Source organism: Marmota marmota, unplaced genomic scaffold (genome assembly GCF_001458135.2).
Source record: "Marmota marmota marmota unplaced genomic scaffold, marMar, whole genome shotgun sequence".
Classification (NCBI taxonomy): domain Eukaryota; kingdom Metazoa; phylum Chordata; class Mammalia; order Rodentia; family Sciuridae; genus Marmota; species Marmota marmota.
In genome coordinates this window covers 4002685-4018327 of record NW_025999969.1, presented here as the reverse complement: position 1 = coordinate 4018327, position 15643 = coordinate 4002685, and the positions used below count along the sequence as shown (strand labels likewise).

At 44.0% G+C, this 15643-nt stretch overlaps 1 protein-coding gene across 3 annotated transcripts in view; it reads left to right on the top strand.

The window, feature by feature from the left end:
* Bcl6 (BCL6 transcription repressor) overlaps nucleotides 1–15439 on the top strand; it is a 23375-nt gene extending 7936 nt beyond the window's left edge. The window contains exons 1-10 of one of the 3 annotated variants that reach the window (XM_015499984.2): nucleotides 28–179; nucleotides 2772–2810; nucleotides 3611–3782; nucleotides 5339–5560; nucleotides 7415–8386; nucleotides 8888–9072; nucleotides 10474–10641; nucleotides 11669–11799; nucleotides 11883–12020; nucleotides 14237–15439. In XM_015499984.2, the coding sequence (XP_015355470.1) occupies nucleotides 3622–3782; nucleotides 5339–5560; nucleotides 7415–8386; nucleotides 8888–9072; nucleotides 10474–10641; nucleotides 11669–11799; nucleotides 11883–12020; nucleotides 14237–14380 (2121 nt within the window). In that variant the 5' untranslated portion in view covers nucleotides 28–179; nucleotides 2772–2810; nucleotides 3611–3621 and the 3' untranslated portion in view covers nucleotides 14381–15439. Of the gene's footprint in view, nucleotides 1–27; nucleotides 180–202; nucleotides 1619–2771; nucleotides 2811–3610; nucleotides 3783–5338; nucleotides 5561–7414; nucleotides 8387–8887; nucleotides 9073–10473; nucleotides 10642–11668; nucleotides 11800–11882; nucleotides 12021–14236 lie in introns of those variants that run through there. The other 2 variants (XM_015499982.2, XM_015499981.2) reach the window with 2 other exon arrangements.
* The last annotated feature ends 204 nt before the right edge of the window (nucleotides 15440–15643 follow it).

Sequence of the window (15643 nt, the reverse complement as noted above, 5' to 3'; positions counted from 1 at the left end):
AAAAAAAAAAAAAAAAAAAAAGGCATAACAATGTTAGCTACCGAAAACTTATTTGAATGTAACGAAATTAAGGGCCGCCGCAGTCATACCATCCGGCCTCCGCCGCGCCTTCGGGGTTTGAGGCGGATGGGCAGCGGTGCCAGCGTATCGCCCGGGGCTGGGCGGTCCCTGGAAGACAGGTACGGTGTGATGGGGGTGGGCGAATCTGCGCAGGCTTGCCCCGGCGCGCAGGACTCCTTTTTGTGCTGGTGTGCTTGAGCGAGCAAATGGGGCTGTCTGGTGCCAGCCCAATGGAGGAGGCAGGAAAAGGATGGGGTCTTTCGTATTGGCTCATTTGCTCTCTCTTAACCTCATCTCGCCTCTTGCTTGTCGCTTCGCTCCTCTCTGGTCTCTCACCCTCTCCTGTCTGCTGCCTTCTCTCCACCCCTCACCTCATTTTTTTCTCTCATGGGAAACTCCTTTAGAGAATCTGCCTTCTCAAGATGCCACAGTGAATATACACAAGGAAAGCAGCAAAGTGGGCAAAAAGTGTGGGGGTGGATTAAACAACATTTAGATCTTCCTTGGTGGTTGCTGCAGCCTGGATTGGGTGGGGAGTTTGGGTGGTGGCGATCCAGGTATGGGCCGCTGCAGTTGTTAAGTTTCTCTTTGATGATCCTGCTATTGGTTGTTTTTTTGTGGATTGAATCTTGTGGGTGGCCTTGGTATGGCTGGAACTAGTAGAGGAGGTTTGTCCAGGACTTTGTTAGAGGTTGGCTTTGAGATCCTAGGCAAAGTTCATACCTGGCTGGGTGGTGGGGAGCGATAATATCTTCCACAATAAGTCAGTGCTGTTATAAGATAAAATAATGGATGGGAAAGGACCAAGTCTTAAAAAAAAACAACAACAAAACTAATATCAGTGATACTTCCACGTGTGCAGCATCCAGAGGGAGAGCAGTGTTGTACACATCCTCCTTAACCCACACCTCCTTAGTTGTGGGGTCTTTTAAGAAAAAGTTAGATCCCAAAGGAGTGAACTTGAAGGGGACATGTGCTTTGTTTTTGTCCAGATCAGGCATAGCTTAAGGTGAAAAGCCCAAGGCTTGGCTGACAGTGGCCGGGGAACTGTTTTGTTTGTTTCAATCTGAATCTGGAGTGAGTCATGGCCACTTGTCCTGGTGAAATGGCAAATCTGGGCTTCCTGTGGTTCCAAAAGTCTGGGGCTGGAAATCCACAAGTGAGCTGGTGGTTGGGCTGGTTAAAGGACAGCCTGGGTATTCTAGAAGTGTTTGAGGATCTCTTCCATGAGGGAAGAGGAGAAAGTTTATAAATAAACTTTAAGTGTCCTCAGCATTCTTTTTCAAAGGAGACAATCCTTCAACTCCGGTTAGGACCAAATTAGTATCTCTCTTTTTACCCATCTTTAGTTGGAATGGGGAAAGGAGGAAATAGGTTCTTTTGTCTTTTTCTGTTCTCTCCCTGTCCCTAGTTCCTTCCCTCAGTCCTCACATACTCACATGCACACACTAACCTTGAAGCAATGAGATTGAGTGACTGGCACTTGGGACCACAGAGAAATGTCAGAGTGTTTGGTTACAAGACTCAAGGAAACCTCTCATTTTAGAGGGCTTATTTGGTAAGACTCAGCAGCCTGGAATGGGGCAAAGTGTTTGTGTGGGGGAAGGAACTTAAAATGAGATTCACCCACCTCAGGGTGCTGTCTTGCATGTTCTACAGCACGTAGGCTGATTTGGAAAGGGAATAGGAATTTGAGCCAAAAGACCTAGGGCCAGGCCATCAGCCATCTACATGGCCCAACATGACCTCATTGGCCTCAGGCCCCTTAACCTGGAAAATAACTCTAAAGGACTATACCTTTTAAAAGGGGGAAATATTGCTTTGTTTTGCAGCTCACATTTGAGGGTAAATGAGAGTCTTACACCTATTCTTTTAATGATTTTGTTTGAGAGAAACTGGTTTGGAGAGAGTACATATTTCATTAAATCTCTTTAAGGTTTTGTGCTCCCTGGCCAGTTCTCAGCCACACCACAGTTAAATCTTTCACCAGCAGGGAGAAGCACAAACTTGGAAACTATGCCACACTGTCTGGTCTTTAATCAGGGAGGCAAGAGAGAGGAAGCTGAAAAAGAGGGCAAAGATACTCAAGGAATGCGTAGACATGTCACCTCAGGTTGTATTCTGTAGACTTTGTATTTAGTCTTAAATGTTCCAGAGAATCGGGAAATACTGCCTGGCTGTTTGTCTTGAGCAAGACACTTGAAGCCGAGTCTCAGTTTCGCCACCAGTGAAATAGGGATAAAGATATTGACCCTATCAGGCTGGTGGAATCATTTTAAGACTTGAAAGATAATATTTTAGCAGGCTTTGAATAATGTCCAGTGTTTCCAGCCCCTGAAGGATCATCGTCATTAATATTAAAAGAACTACTTTTCTTATTTTTCTTTCCCAGAAATCCAAGTGACTTTTAGATGGTATAAATTTTTTACTTCGAGCCAGGAAATATATGCGTACATTTATATGTAATTAATGTATACAATTGTTTTCCTAGTACTCAGGGTACAGGCATTATTATTGCATAGCTCCGGGTGCCTGTTGTTTCTCTAAGAGCAGAAGTGGAATATGTTTGCTAGCTTGTGGTAAAACCACACCAGCTGGCAGGCTGCAACTACCAAAGCAAAACTAACTACATATGTCCTAAAATAAGACTATAGTGGACAATCTTACATTCATTAAATCAATTTCTGTTTGCTCTCTTCTCTTCTTTGCAGTTTTTAAGCAAAATTTTGGACTGTGAAGCAAGGCATTGGGTAAGTAAGTCAAATTATGTGCTTTAACATTTTGTGAACAAAGTGCTTCTTTTTAATTTTGCCAATGCAGCTATTCTGTGCAAAGAGTGACAATTGATGAGGCAAAGGGTAACCAATTCGCCTGTATTACTCTCAGCCCTTACCACGGCACTGTCTTCACACTATTGCATGGGTCAGTCATTCCCTCTCCTTTCTTAGTTCAAACTAACTTAGCCACTTACTATGCCCCAGAAATGTGCTAGTACTGGGTACTGAAAGAATAAAACAAAATAACTCCAAAGCCTAAGAGAGGAGAGAGATGGAATAATGTAATGAGATACTGATGGAAATAGCTATAGTTTTTGAGAACATACTATGGTCTGGGTATATTAGCCCAAATTTTTAAGATTACTAGTCCCATTTTGGAGAGCCAAAGACTGGAGACAGTAAACAATCTGCTCCAAGTCACAGAGCTAGCAAAAGACAAAGCTAGTGTGATAACCCCCAAAATATGGCTTCTCTCCATTGCAACATACTCACTACCTCTCAGTGGTTGGCAGAGAATTTGGTATGTGGGATAAATATTCAACAAATAGTCATTTCCTTTTCACTAAAGAGTTTTCTATCTCAACTTATTGGATAAAGATTATCAGCTATGAAGAATAATACCCAGAAGTGGACAATTAATTTTTCAAAGATGAAACCCTAGGGACCAGAGTTGCATTCCCTACCTCAGCAGGTTAAGTGACCTGCTCTGGTACTCATGGTAAGCAGGAAACAGGCTTTTGAGAACCAACAGGAGTTTGGCTTCTTTTTTCCAGGTGAAGACAAGATGGCCTCCCCGGCTGACAGTTGTATCCAGTTCACACGCCATGCTAGTGATGTTCTTCTCAACCTGAATCGCCTCCGGAGCCGTGATATCTTAACTGATGTTGTCATTGTGGTGAGCCGTGAACAGTTTAGAGCCCATAAGACAGTCCTCATGGCCTGCAGGTGAGGGTTCTGGAGGGGAAGGATGGATAAATAAGAGTTGAGTGAGGGTGCTGGCAGCCAGAGATGTGGAACACGAAGGCCTCTTGTGGGGTCTGGAATGACATCTCACTTGTCTCCAGATCTCAGCACATGGCCTACTATTGAGGACTCCCAGAAAGTACATGAATGAATACACTTTTAGAAAAGAGTTCCTGCTCTTTGGACATGGTGGGGAAAGAACTAATGTGCTGCCACAAGAAAGAATATGTTTGGGGCGAACAAGGAGAATAACTTCAGTTGATGAGTGAACAACTGAAAAGCAGAAGAGAGTCTTTAAGTAGTTTAAGCAAATTAATTCGAAAATCTTTTGCTCTTTTATGCTATAATTGTTTTTATTTTATTCTGTAACCCTATTTCCATGGGTATTCGGAGTAGAGGAAGAGCTAGAATGAGCCAGCTAATTCCTCATATTTGTCAAGTGCTTCAAATTTTCAGAGCAATGTTATATTAAATAATCTCCCTAGATCTTCCAGTGTGTGTTGTATGGATAGTACTATATCTCCATCTTATAAATGATAAGAGCAAGGCAAAAATAGGTGGAATTTTATAGATTCAAGGATCTCTCCTGGTACTAGAGAACTTATCCAATATCTACTCTTTTTAAAAAAATAGTGTAGGGAGCAGAGTTTACAAAGATATAAAAATTAGTTAATGCTTAATGAGTGCTTACCACATGCCAGGCATTATTCAGTACCCTTAACATTTTCATGCTTACTATGACTTTAGTGTTTCCTCTACTTTGCAGGTAAGGAAACCAATGTTCAGAGAAGTATCTTAGCCAACATTGCATGGGTCTTATTGATGAAAGTCTGGCTCACTTCTAGCACCCCACCCAGTAAAAGTAAAATTGAGATGATAGCTTATAATTCTAATTTTTAAATGAGTATTCTTTCTTCCACTAGAAACCATCAACTGTAGTAACTGCTTGAAGTTTGATTTTAACCTTGTAGAAATAATTGATTTTTTGGATCTGTGGACTGAGAAAAACAGTAGTGTATAGCCATAATTTTATTTATTTGTCATCCATATCTAAGTTGCTTCTAAAAAGAAAAATAAAACAATCTCTTTAAAAAAAGTAATGCAATGAAACGAGGGGAAATTCTTATCCCAAGGATATAGGCTAAGAATAGTTACTGCAAATGAGTGCTAAATTTAACCCTGGTAATCCTTGCAGTTAAGACTGAAAGGAAAACAGGTTCTGTGACTTTGAGAATATACTTAACTTCTTTGATCTTAGTCCCCAAATTAAGATAAATAAAGGTAGAGATAATAAAGGTAGAGAAGGTATAAATAAATTAAATAAAGGTAGAGAAGGGTTATGAGGAACACAGGATAATGTATGTAAAATGCTTACAGACTCTCTGGCATTGGTAAGCTCTCCTTAAGTGCAAGTTGTTATTAATTGCCATGAGAGTTCTGGAGCTCGGCTCTAGGAAGAGGATCTGAGCATTAGTGCTACTGTAAAGGAATGGGGACTCCATGTGTCTACTATAGTGGGACATTTGTTTGTTTTCCAGTGGCCTTTTCTACAGCATCTTCACAGACCAGCTGAAATGCAACCTTAGTGTGATCAATCTGGATCCTGAGATCAACCCTGAGGGGTTCTGCATCCTTTTGGACTTTATGTACACATCTCGACTCAACCTTCGGGAAGGCAACATCATGGCTGTGATGGCCACAGCTATGTACCTGCAGATGGAGCATGTCGTGGACACTTGCCGCAAGTTTATCAAATCCAGGTAGGCCGTCTTGGAGGCAGAAGGGATGGTTTCTGATCATAAACCCTTGATAATTTATGCATACAGGAAGAAACTGTCCTCCACAATTTGCCACAACCTACATTTCCACTATTGTTACACACTTCTTGTGCCCTTCTTAACTCTTGCACCCCAGGTAAACTTGACTCCTTGCAGCTGTCCAGATCAGGCCTGTGCATTATGGCCTCTTGTTTTCTTCCAGTCACGTAGTATGCCTTTTCCTCCTACCCATCCTGCACAACTAAGCTTGGATGCTAGCTCCTCCAAGGAAGTTTCTCTGATTACTATTCATTCTCTCTCAGCTCTTTCTGTGTGTCCTGAAACAATTTTCTTGTCCTTTAGACCTTCGTTCTCTTTTAACATTTGCATATGATTTTTAGTTCTCCTTTAGATATCTATTACAACAGTTTACATAAGTGCTTTTGTTCCCTGCCAGACTGTGGGTTGCTCAAGTTCATAGGGACTACTTTACTGATGTCATCCTACCTCTATTAGGGAGGACACTTTTCTTCTTTTTCTTTTTTTGTACTGGGGATTGAACCCAGGAGCACTTAGCCGCTGAGCCATATCCCCAGCCCTTTTTATTTTTTGAGACAGGGACTTGCTAATTTGCTTAGAGCCTCATTAATTTGCTGAGGCTGGCTTTGAACTTGTGATCCTCTTGCCTCAGCCTCCTGAGTCACTGGGATTACAGGAATATGCCACCATGCCTGGCAGGGAGGACACTTATTGAATTAAATTGAGTTCACTAGGTTGAGTCCTTTACCCAAGGAATGGTAAGACATGGTCCTCACTGCATGGTAAGGACCTGGAAATGATCAGCTTTGCAAGATGGAACAGAGTCAGGGCTTCACTTCTTCAGAACCATATGATCTAGCCACTCTAGGGTGATTGCATCCTAACTCCAAAGAAGGGTTTGCAGCCTGGGTTTGATCACTTTGAGGAACCAGGATCTCAGTGTTTCCAGAGCCACAGAGTCTACCTTGGATACTCAGAAAGCTCCTCTTTATGGCCAGTTATTTCTGGTTCCTTTAGCCTTCATGTACTGGTTCTAGCTCTGTTAATTGTGATCATGTTGAGCTGGCCTACTTTTTTACCCACATTCCTTCAAGTATTTGCAGCCAGAGTTCTTTGTCTCCTGTGAGTGATAATGGTGGCAAGATCATCAATACTGTCATTTATAAGCCCTTTCTACAGGTCAGGCCTTGTGCTCATAATGGTTTAGTAACTTGCTGTAGGTCATATAGCTGCTAAGTGGCACAGCTGAGTTTGCAAACCAAGTCTGGTTGCTCAGAGCCAGACTTCTTGTGCTGGCATTTGCTGCCTGCTCTCCATTATAAACTTCCCTACAAATTCTTCCAGCATATGACACAGGCCCTTTCTTCAATAGAAAACTAGTTTGTCTATGACCCTCTGAAAGTGTAGTACTAGCACTGTATAAATTCTTCCCTCCTTGTTTCCATGTGTGTAAAATCCCTGCCTTTACTTCCTTGCAGGCTTTTACATGGTAAAAACAAGATAAGGGTTTTGAAAGCTTTCTATAAGCCATAAATTCTGTAATGTCAGAAGAGTTATAGATTCATAGACATCCTTACATATGTGTCTTAAATTTACAGGTTCAAGTCTTACCAGGCACAGAATGTGGGTAACTCACCTCCCTTCTTTGTGCCTTAGTTTCCCCAATTGTAGCCTGTATTACTGGACTTCTGTTGTAACTGCCTTGTTACTGTGTTTCCTTACTCCAAAGTCACCTCCCCTATGTCTAGCCTATTCAAGCACAGACGGGTTATATAACAGTATCACTGGAAGGTGTCTTTTCTCTTTTTTCTCCCCCAGTGAAGCAGAGATGGTTCCTCCCATCAAGCCTCCTCGTGAAGAGTTCTTGAACAGCCGGATGTTGATGCCCCAAGACATCATGGCCTATCGGGGTCGTGAGGTGGTAGAGAACAACCTACCGCTAAGGAACACCCCTGGATGTGAAAGCAGAGCCTTTGCCCCTAGCCTTTACAGTGGCCTATCCACACCACCAGCTTCTTATCCCATGTATAGCCACCTCCCGGTCAGCAGCTTCCTCTTCTCTGATGAGGAGCTACGAGATTCCCGGATGCCTATGGCCAATCCTTTTCCCAAGGAGCGGGGCCTCCCCTGTGATAGTGCCAGGCCAGTGCCCAGTGAGTACACCCGGCATGCCATGGAGGTGTCCCCCAGTATGTGCCACAGCAACATCTACTCACCCAAGGAGGCTGTCCCAGAAGAGGCACGAGGTGACATGCACTACAGTGTGGCTGAGGGCCCCAAGCCTGCCGCCCCCTCAGCCCGGAATGCCCCATACTTCCCCTGTGACAAGGCCAGCAAAGAAGAAGAAAGACCCTCTTCGGAGGATGAGATTGCCCTGCATTTCGAGCCCCCTAACGCACCCCTGAACCGGAAGGGTCTGGTGAGTCCACAAAGCCCTCAGAAATCCGACTGCCAGCCTAACTCCCCCACGGAGTCCTGCAGTAGCAAGAATGCCTGCATCCTTCAGGCCTCTGGATCCCCTCCAGCCAAGAGCCCCACTGACCCCAAAGCCTGCAACTGGAAGAAGTACAAGTTCATCGTGCTCAACAGCCTCAACCAGAATACCAAACCTGAGGGGCCTGAGCAGGCTGAGCTGGGCCGCCTCTCCCCACGAGCCTACACTGCTCCCTCTGCCTGCCAGCCACCCATGGAGCCTGAGAACCTTGACCTCCAGTCTCCAACCAAGCTCAGTGCCAGTGGGGAGGACTCCACCATCCCACAAGCCAGCCGGCTCAATAACATTGTCAACAGGTGATTTCAGAGGCGGTCTGGGTCTGAGATCAGGGATTACCTGAACAGGTTCTGGGGTCATTTCTTCTGATGGATACAGGAACCATGTTTTGGGTTTGTTTTTTTTTTTTGCCTGAAATGCTAAGACTCTTCGAAGTGCAGAATTAGTGAGAGAGAACATTCCCTTCTATAGAAGAACACCCCACAAATTCCACAGGTACTTCCAATGGTCTTGATGTGGCAGGGACCCTCACATTTCCCATAGATTGAGTGAGTCTGTGGGCTATAGTACTGAGAGGAAGAAACTGGGCCAGAGTGGGGTTTGGGCTTGGTTTGACCCTGGCCTGTGCTCTCCTGTAGTTGCTGTTGGAGGCAGACTTGAGGAGGACTCTGAGGCCCCGGAGCCAGCATAGGGCAGCTCTTCTCTGTGTTTGCCTAAGCACAGAGTGAAGATGGCATTGAGGCCAAGCAGAAGGTTCTATCCTGCCCCTGGTGCTGAGGCTGTCTTTATTCTGCCCACAGGTCTCTGACAGGTTCACCCCGTAGCAGCAGTGAGAGCCACTCGCCGCTCTACATGCACCCCCCCAAGTGCACATCCTGTGGCTCTCAGTCCCCGCAGCATGCAGAGATGTGCCTGCACACTAGTGGGCCTTCGTTCCCTGAGGAGACTGGAGAGACCCAGTCCGAGTACTCGGATTCCAGCTGTGGTGAGTTCCCTTCCCTCCCTCCTCCCCCATGGGCTTTGTGTTTTCATTTTATTTGTACTATTCTCTCTGATTGGGAGCAGTTCCTGATTAGAAATCCATTGGCATAAAATCACCAGGAGATCAACCCATTCTTTACCTTTCAGGGAACTGGGCTGGTTAAAGCAAGGGATGGGGTATCAGAGTTAATATGGGGTAATAGAGCCTAAGCAAGCCATCTTTTTGGCTTCATTCCTGCAAGTGTAGCTTTCAGGGTTGGCTATAATTTCCAGAGCTTTCTCTATGCCTAAACCACTGTGTTGCCCTGGCTCCCCCTGACAGGGTGCAGATTCTCTCAGGAGAAATATCTGATGGTATTCATTCCTGCATACTGTTTAGGTTTTAGCACGTTCCTAGCATGGAGGAGCTATCAGTAAATGTAGTTGAATTAAGTTGATTGAAGTGAATTATTAAATTCACATTTCTGGGTAGTCTACAATTGGCATCCCCAGTTTTTACTAGATATAAAGGTCTAACTCTACACCCAGATCTGGCTACTCTATTATGGCTCAATAATACCTAATCAGGGTTAAATCACCATGACATGCCATTTTCAAGTCGTTGTAACAAAAGAAAAAAAATTCAGTTGCTTACACTGACAAGTTTGGCACAGGATCACAGATCTTTAGTCAAAGGGAGAGCAGGGACTGTCCCCTCCCGTCCCCTGGCTGTTTGCCTTGCTCTGCACTCCTACTCCTTCTCTCTGGGCCTCTGTTTCCACTTCCATAGTTACCTTTGGTCTCCCAATCTCACAGAAGTATCTTGGAGACATGGAATTCAGATAGGTGCCAGATGACCATGAAGTCTACATCATTGATTCCTCCTTCAGTAATCTCAAAGTAAAATTGAATTTGACCTACATTTCATATCCCTGCAATGCTTTGTGTTTATTTTGTGTTATATAATACACTTATGTGAAGCAGACAGAACAGGGATTTATTATCCTGACTTTGGAGATAGAGATACAGAGAGAGGCTCTGAGAGGTGAAGGGTCTTGCCCCAGGGCTTCTGTGTGTGAATGTGAATAAAACTATGACCTGATAAGAAAAGCAAGTTCACTTGGGAGAAGGAAAAGCTTTGCCCAGGCTTCCTCCAACTGGATTATGCCCTATGAATAGGACTAGATTTGAATTTCCCTTCTGTACCTTAAGATTCAGTCTGTCTCCTTTCTCTCCTCCATGCCTGAGGCTCTTAATGCCCCCCCCCCCCCCAAATAAAATCCCATAGGTCCTTTGCTCTGGGCTGCCGTGAGTGTTGGCAGGTAGGGCTGGGGTTCAGTTTGGCACTGGGTGGCCTCAGAGGAGGGAGGCGTAGAGCCCATTTCCCTTCCTTGGGCTGATGTGGTGTCCGTCCCCCCTCTGACAGAGAATGGGGCCTTCTTCTGCAATGAGTGTGACTGCCGATTCTCTGAGGAGGCCTCGCTCAAGAGGCACACGCTGCAGACCCACAGTGACAAACCCTACAAGTGTGACCGCTGCCAGGCCTCCTTCCGCTACAAGGGCAACCTCGCCAGCCACAAGACCGTCCACACGGGTATGGCCCTGCCCCTCCCCACTGAGTGCTCCAGGATTCCTAGGGGAAGGACTTAGTGGGTGGGGCAATGGGGAGGCCCCACCCTGTCGAGCAAGGGCTCTACCCTGTCAAGTCCACTTTCCCTGGGGGATGCGCTCACTCCCTGTACCTTTTGTCTTTCCTTTGAGACTCTTTCCTGATTCTCTGCCCTTGCTGGGGATCAGCAGTATTCATCCCACTGTACTGGTAAAGAAACTAAGGCTGACAGAGGCATATTGAATTGGGTTTTTGTAAAGCCAGGAAAAAATGGAAGGCCTCTTAATGTCCTCCATGGACTTATTCCTTATCATCTCACATTCCTTGATCAGGTAACTTCATACAACTGAATTGTTGTCCACAGTTTACTTACAAGTGGCCCTAGTATGTGCAACACTCGCCATGAAGGAAGCCTCTTCAATTGGTCTCTTTTATTTGGGCCTCTGCTCAAACCAGACCCCACCCTTCTTGCTATTGGAGTATAGCTGAAGTTTCTAAGAGCAGAAAAATGTTTGTTCTGAAAGAGAGAAACTAGAGCAGCCTGATAGTATCTCCATGGGAGTAAGTGCATTACCACGTCAGTTTCATCCAAGGGAAGAGCCAGAAGAGCCTCCTCAGGTCATCTCAATTAGCCCTGCAGGTTCAGGGAGGGAAACTGAGGCCCAGAGAAGGACAGTGCCTTACCAAGTCCTAAAGGTAGATGATTCTATTGGCAACACTGGTTCTGAAGCCCAGGCTTCCTGGAACCTCCCCATGCTGTCCCACATAGAGCCTCCTTCCCATCCACCATGTCATTGCTTGTCTCTAGGCCCTGGCCTCATGCAAGGTGTACTGGTATGTGTGTGAGAGAGGGTGGCAGGCCAGGAACCAGGCCCCTGGATTCTCTGACATCCCCAAAAGAAAGAAAAACTCAATTGGACTCAGATAGGGGCAGTTTGCATGCAAACCTGGGGGCAATGGAGAACTTCTTTATTGATTATGGCTTTTCTTTTTCTCTCTCTCTTGGAAATAGGCGAGAAACCCTATCGTTGTAACATCTGTGGGGCCCAGTTCAACCGGCCAGCCAATCTGAAGACCCATACTCGAATTCACTCTGGAGAGAAGCCCTACAAATGCGAAACCTGTGGAGCTAGATTTGTTCAGGTGAGCAGGGGGGTGTGGAGAAAGGACCCTGGGGCTCTAAAGCCCACCCCAGCAGAGCTTCTCATGCTGTGCTCCTCTTTCAGGTCGCCCACCTCCGTGCCCACGTGCTCATCCACACTGGTGAGAAGCCCTATCCTTGCGAAATCTGTGGCACCCGTTTCCGGCACCTTCAGACTCTGAAGAGCCACCTGCGCATCCACACGGGAGAGAAACCTTACCATGTACGCAAGCCCCTGGTGCCCACCGGCTGGCCTGGGAGGGGGGTGAGGGGCAGCAGAAAGCTGTGCTCCAATCTCAAGTACACAATGATTGACCATTGAACTAGTGATTTCAAGAGCTGGGTCTGGGCCTGATTGTCAAAGACACCCTACTTTACTTCACCTGGTCTCAACGTGTTCCTTTTTAAAGTAGAGGTGTTGGATTGTGTGATCTGAGCTTCAAGAAGTCCAGATTATGAATACAGAGATTTTGAGGTCATTCCACAAATACTGAGTACCTATAGCATACCTCAATACTAGGCTAAATGTACATTTAAGAGTAGTTAAGGTATTTGAAAAGGTGCAGTCTTAGAAGTAGGAAGAGGACCAGAAAAATATTATGGTATAAGGAAAAAACAAGACAAATTGAAGCAGAGAAAAGACCATGTGAATAAAGAGGAGGTGGCTGGCTCTGTGGCACAATGCTATGAAGAGACCATAGGAATTGTGTCCTAGAGCAGGGTCTTGGCAAACTGCAGCCTGTAAGCTATTAGCCTGTAAGCTAACTTTTGAATATGCCATGAGCTAAAAGTGGTTTTTACATTATAAAAAAGATTAGTATTGTGCAACATTGCAAATAATATTCAATTGAAGTTGCAGGGAACATACAATGGTCTTGGAACACAGCCACACTAATTTGTTTGCATACTGTCTGGCTGGTTTCAAGAGTTGACGGCATCACACTTGGTGGTGAGAAACAATCAATGAATGATCCACTCACATCTCAGGTGTTTTCCTGCAAAATGTGGTATTTATTGTTCACTTGCTTCTAAGACTTTGGATATCTTCTTACTAGCTAAATAGTAAGAAGAAGTTAGTTATCCTCTTAGTGCCTTAATTTCTTCATCTGTAAAATGTGCCTGAAAATAGTACTAACCTCAAAGAGAAGTAATATTAGGTTAACTAATGCATTGAAGTGTTCAGGGTAGCTTACTCACATACTGAGAGTATTTATTAGAATTTTGCATGCAGAGGATATCAGAGTTGAGAATGACCTTCATTATTTATTGATCCAGAATCTTTCAGAGGAAGAGATAAGACCCAGAAAGAGAAATGACCTGCTTGGGCCACATAGTAGTGGGTGGCATAGGCACAGTAGACCTATGTCTCCTAAAACCAGAGTTCCTTACTCACTGTCTTGCCCACTTTATTATTTTCTTAATTCTATTTCCATTTTTACCTTAAAACATAGTCTCTGTGAACATATTTTATAACACTCTTTATTTTAAAATTGTTTTAGATATATAAAATTTTCCAAAGATTACACAGAAGGTTTTTATGTGCACTCGGTTTCCTCTATTGTTAACATCTTATTTTTTTGGATATATTTGTCACAACTAATGAATCAATACTGTTATATAATTATAAACTAAAGTCCATACTATGTGGATTTGCTTTATTTTTAAAAAGAAAAAAAAACTAAAAATGCCCCTTTTTTTTGTTCCGGGATCCATTACATTTTGTCATCAATTTTTCTTTCAGGGAACTTTCCTCACTAAAACATCATCACCCATTTACTGAACCAAAGTGAAAAACAGCTCTACTTGCTAATGCTTTGCTAGCTTTTTATGGCATATACCCTAGGAAGGAAAACAGCTGCATTTTTAAAAAACATATCCTAGACTCAAGAATTTCCATGCATTCAGACTGAGCTAGTCAGGTTGTCTAAATGTGTTTATACTTGTTGTATAATTTGCCTAAGAGGTGTGTTCTGCTAGGTGCTAGGAGAATTACCAAGTTTAGTAAGAAGTGGTCACTTTCCTTTCATAGTGTTATCTTCCTGAGGATATTAATGCACGGGGTGACTTTGTGGCAAGGCTATGAAAAAGAAAGAGATTTTCTTTTATCCTAGAGAGATTCAGAAATGCCTTAATAATTAGGGGAGTTTGCATGTGAACAGTGTTTTTGGGTAAGAATTACATTTATGGACTTAGGGAAGAATTTCTCAAGCAAGGGAAGGGCACAAGTGAGTGACACTTTGGCAAGCAGGGAAGGGACATTTGTGCAATGCTTACTTACCTCTGGTGGAAGTCAAGATTCATATGGGTTCTTTACCTGGTCTTTCAGAGGAATGAGCCTCCCAGTTCTCTTCAGAGAGAATCTCCTGGTCTGGGTCTTTGTGCAATGATGTGTGGCTTAGATAGATGTCAGCTAACAGTTTGCTTCTGCCCTCCCTCCAGTGCGAGAAGTGCAACCTGCATTTTCGTCACAAAAGCCAGCTGCGACTTCACTTGCGCCAGAAGCATGGCGCCATCACCAACACCAAGGTGCAGTACCGCGTGTCGGCCACTGACCTGCCCCCGGAGCTCCCCAAAGCCTGCTGAAGCATGGAGTGTTGATGCTTTCCTCTCCAGCCCCTTCTCAGAGTCTACCCAAAGGATACTGTAACACTTTATGATGTTCATCCCATGATGTAGTGCCTCTTTCATCCACTAGTGCAAATCATAGCTGGGGGTGGGGGTGGGGTCAGGGCCTGGGGGGTAGGAGCCATGGCAGCTCCTGGCCCCCCGCTGCCATAAAACATTAAGAAAATAATATTGCTTCTCCTATGTGTACGGCGAACCACGTCAGCAAAAAGCAAAATCATTTTATATATCAAAGTGGGGGAGTACGCAAAAGTTCTGACTTGACAGTCTGCAAAATGAGGAATGTATATGTTTTGTGGGAACAGATGTTTCTTTTGTATGTAAATGTGCATTCTTTTAAAAGACAAGACTTCGGTATGTTATCAAAGAGAGGGCTTTAATTTTTTTAACCAAAGGTGAAGGAATATATGGCAGAGTTGTAAATATATAAATATATATATATATAATATAAATATATATAAACTTAAAAAAGATATATTAAAAATATAAAACTGCGTTAAAGGCTCGGTTTTGTATCTGCAGGCAGACACGGATCTGAGAATCTTTATTGAGAAAGAGCGCTTAAGAGAATATTTTAAGTATTGCATCTGTATAAGTAAGAAAATATTTTGTCTAAAATGCCTCAGTGTATTTGTATTTTTTTGCAAGTGAAGGTTTACAATTTACAAAGTGTGTATTAAAAAAAAAAAAGAACAAAAAAAGCTGCAGAAGGAAAAATGTGTAACTTTGTTCTAGTTTTCAGTCTGTATATACCTGTACAACGTGTCCTCACGGTGCCTTTTTTCAGACGTTTTCAGTGATGGACGAGTGTGCGCCATCCCTTTTTGAAGTGTAGGCAGACACAGGGATTTGAAGTTGTCACTAACTAAAACTCTCTTTGGGAATGTTTGTCTCATCCCATTCTGCGTCATGCTTGTGTTGTAACTACTCCGGAGACAGGGTTTGGCTGTGTCTAAACTGCATTACCGCGTTGTAAAATATAGCTGTACAAATATAAGAATAAAATGTTGAAAAGTCGGCTTGCTCTGAAGGTTTTTCCTTATGTTGAAATGGGGATTTGGATAGATCTGGCTTAGTTAGCTCTTATTCTAGTAGGAAATGCTCTCTGAGGTGGGGGGTTGCTGGCCTGTGTGGCCTTGGAAGGGAGTCTCATTTAAGAGGAGGCTGGAGCTTGTTCTCGGGAGGTTGGCAAGGACCCTCATTGGTCCTAGCCCCTGGCCA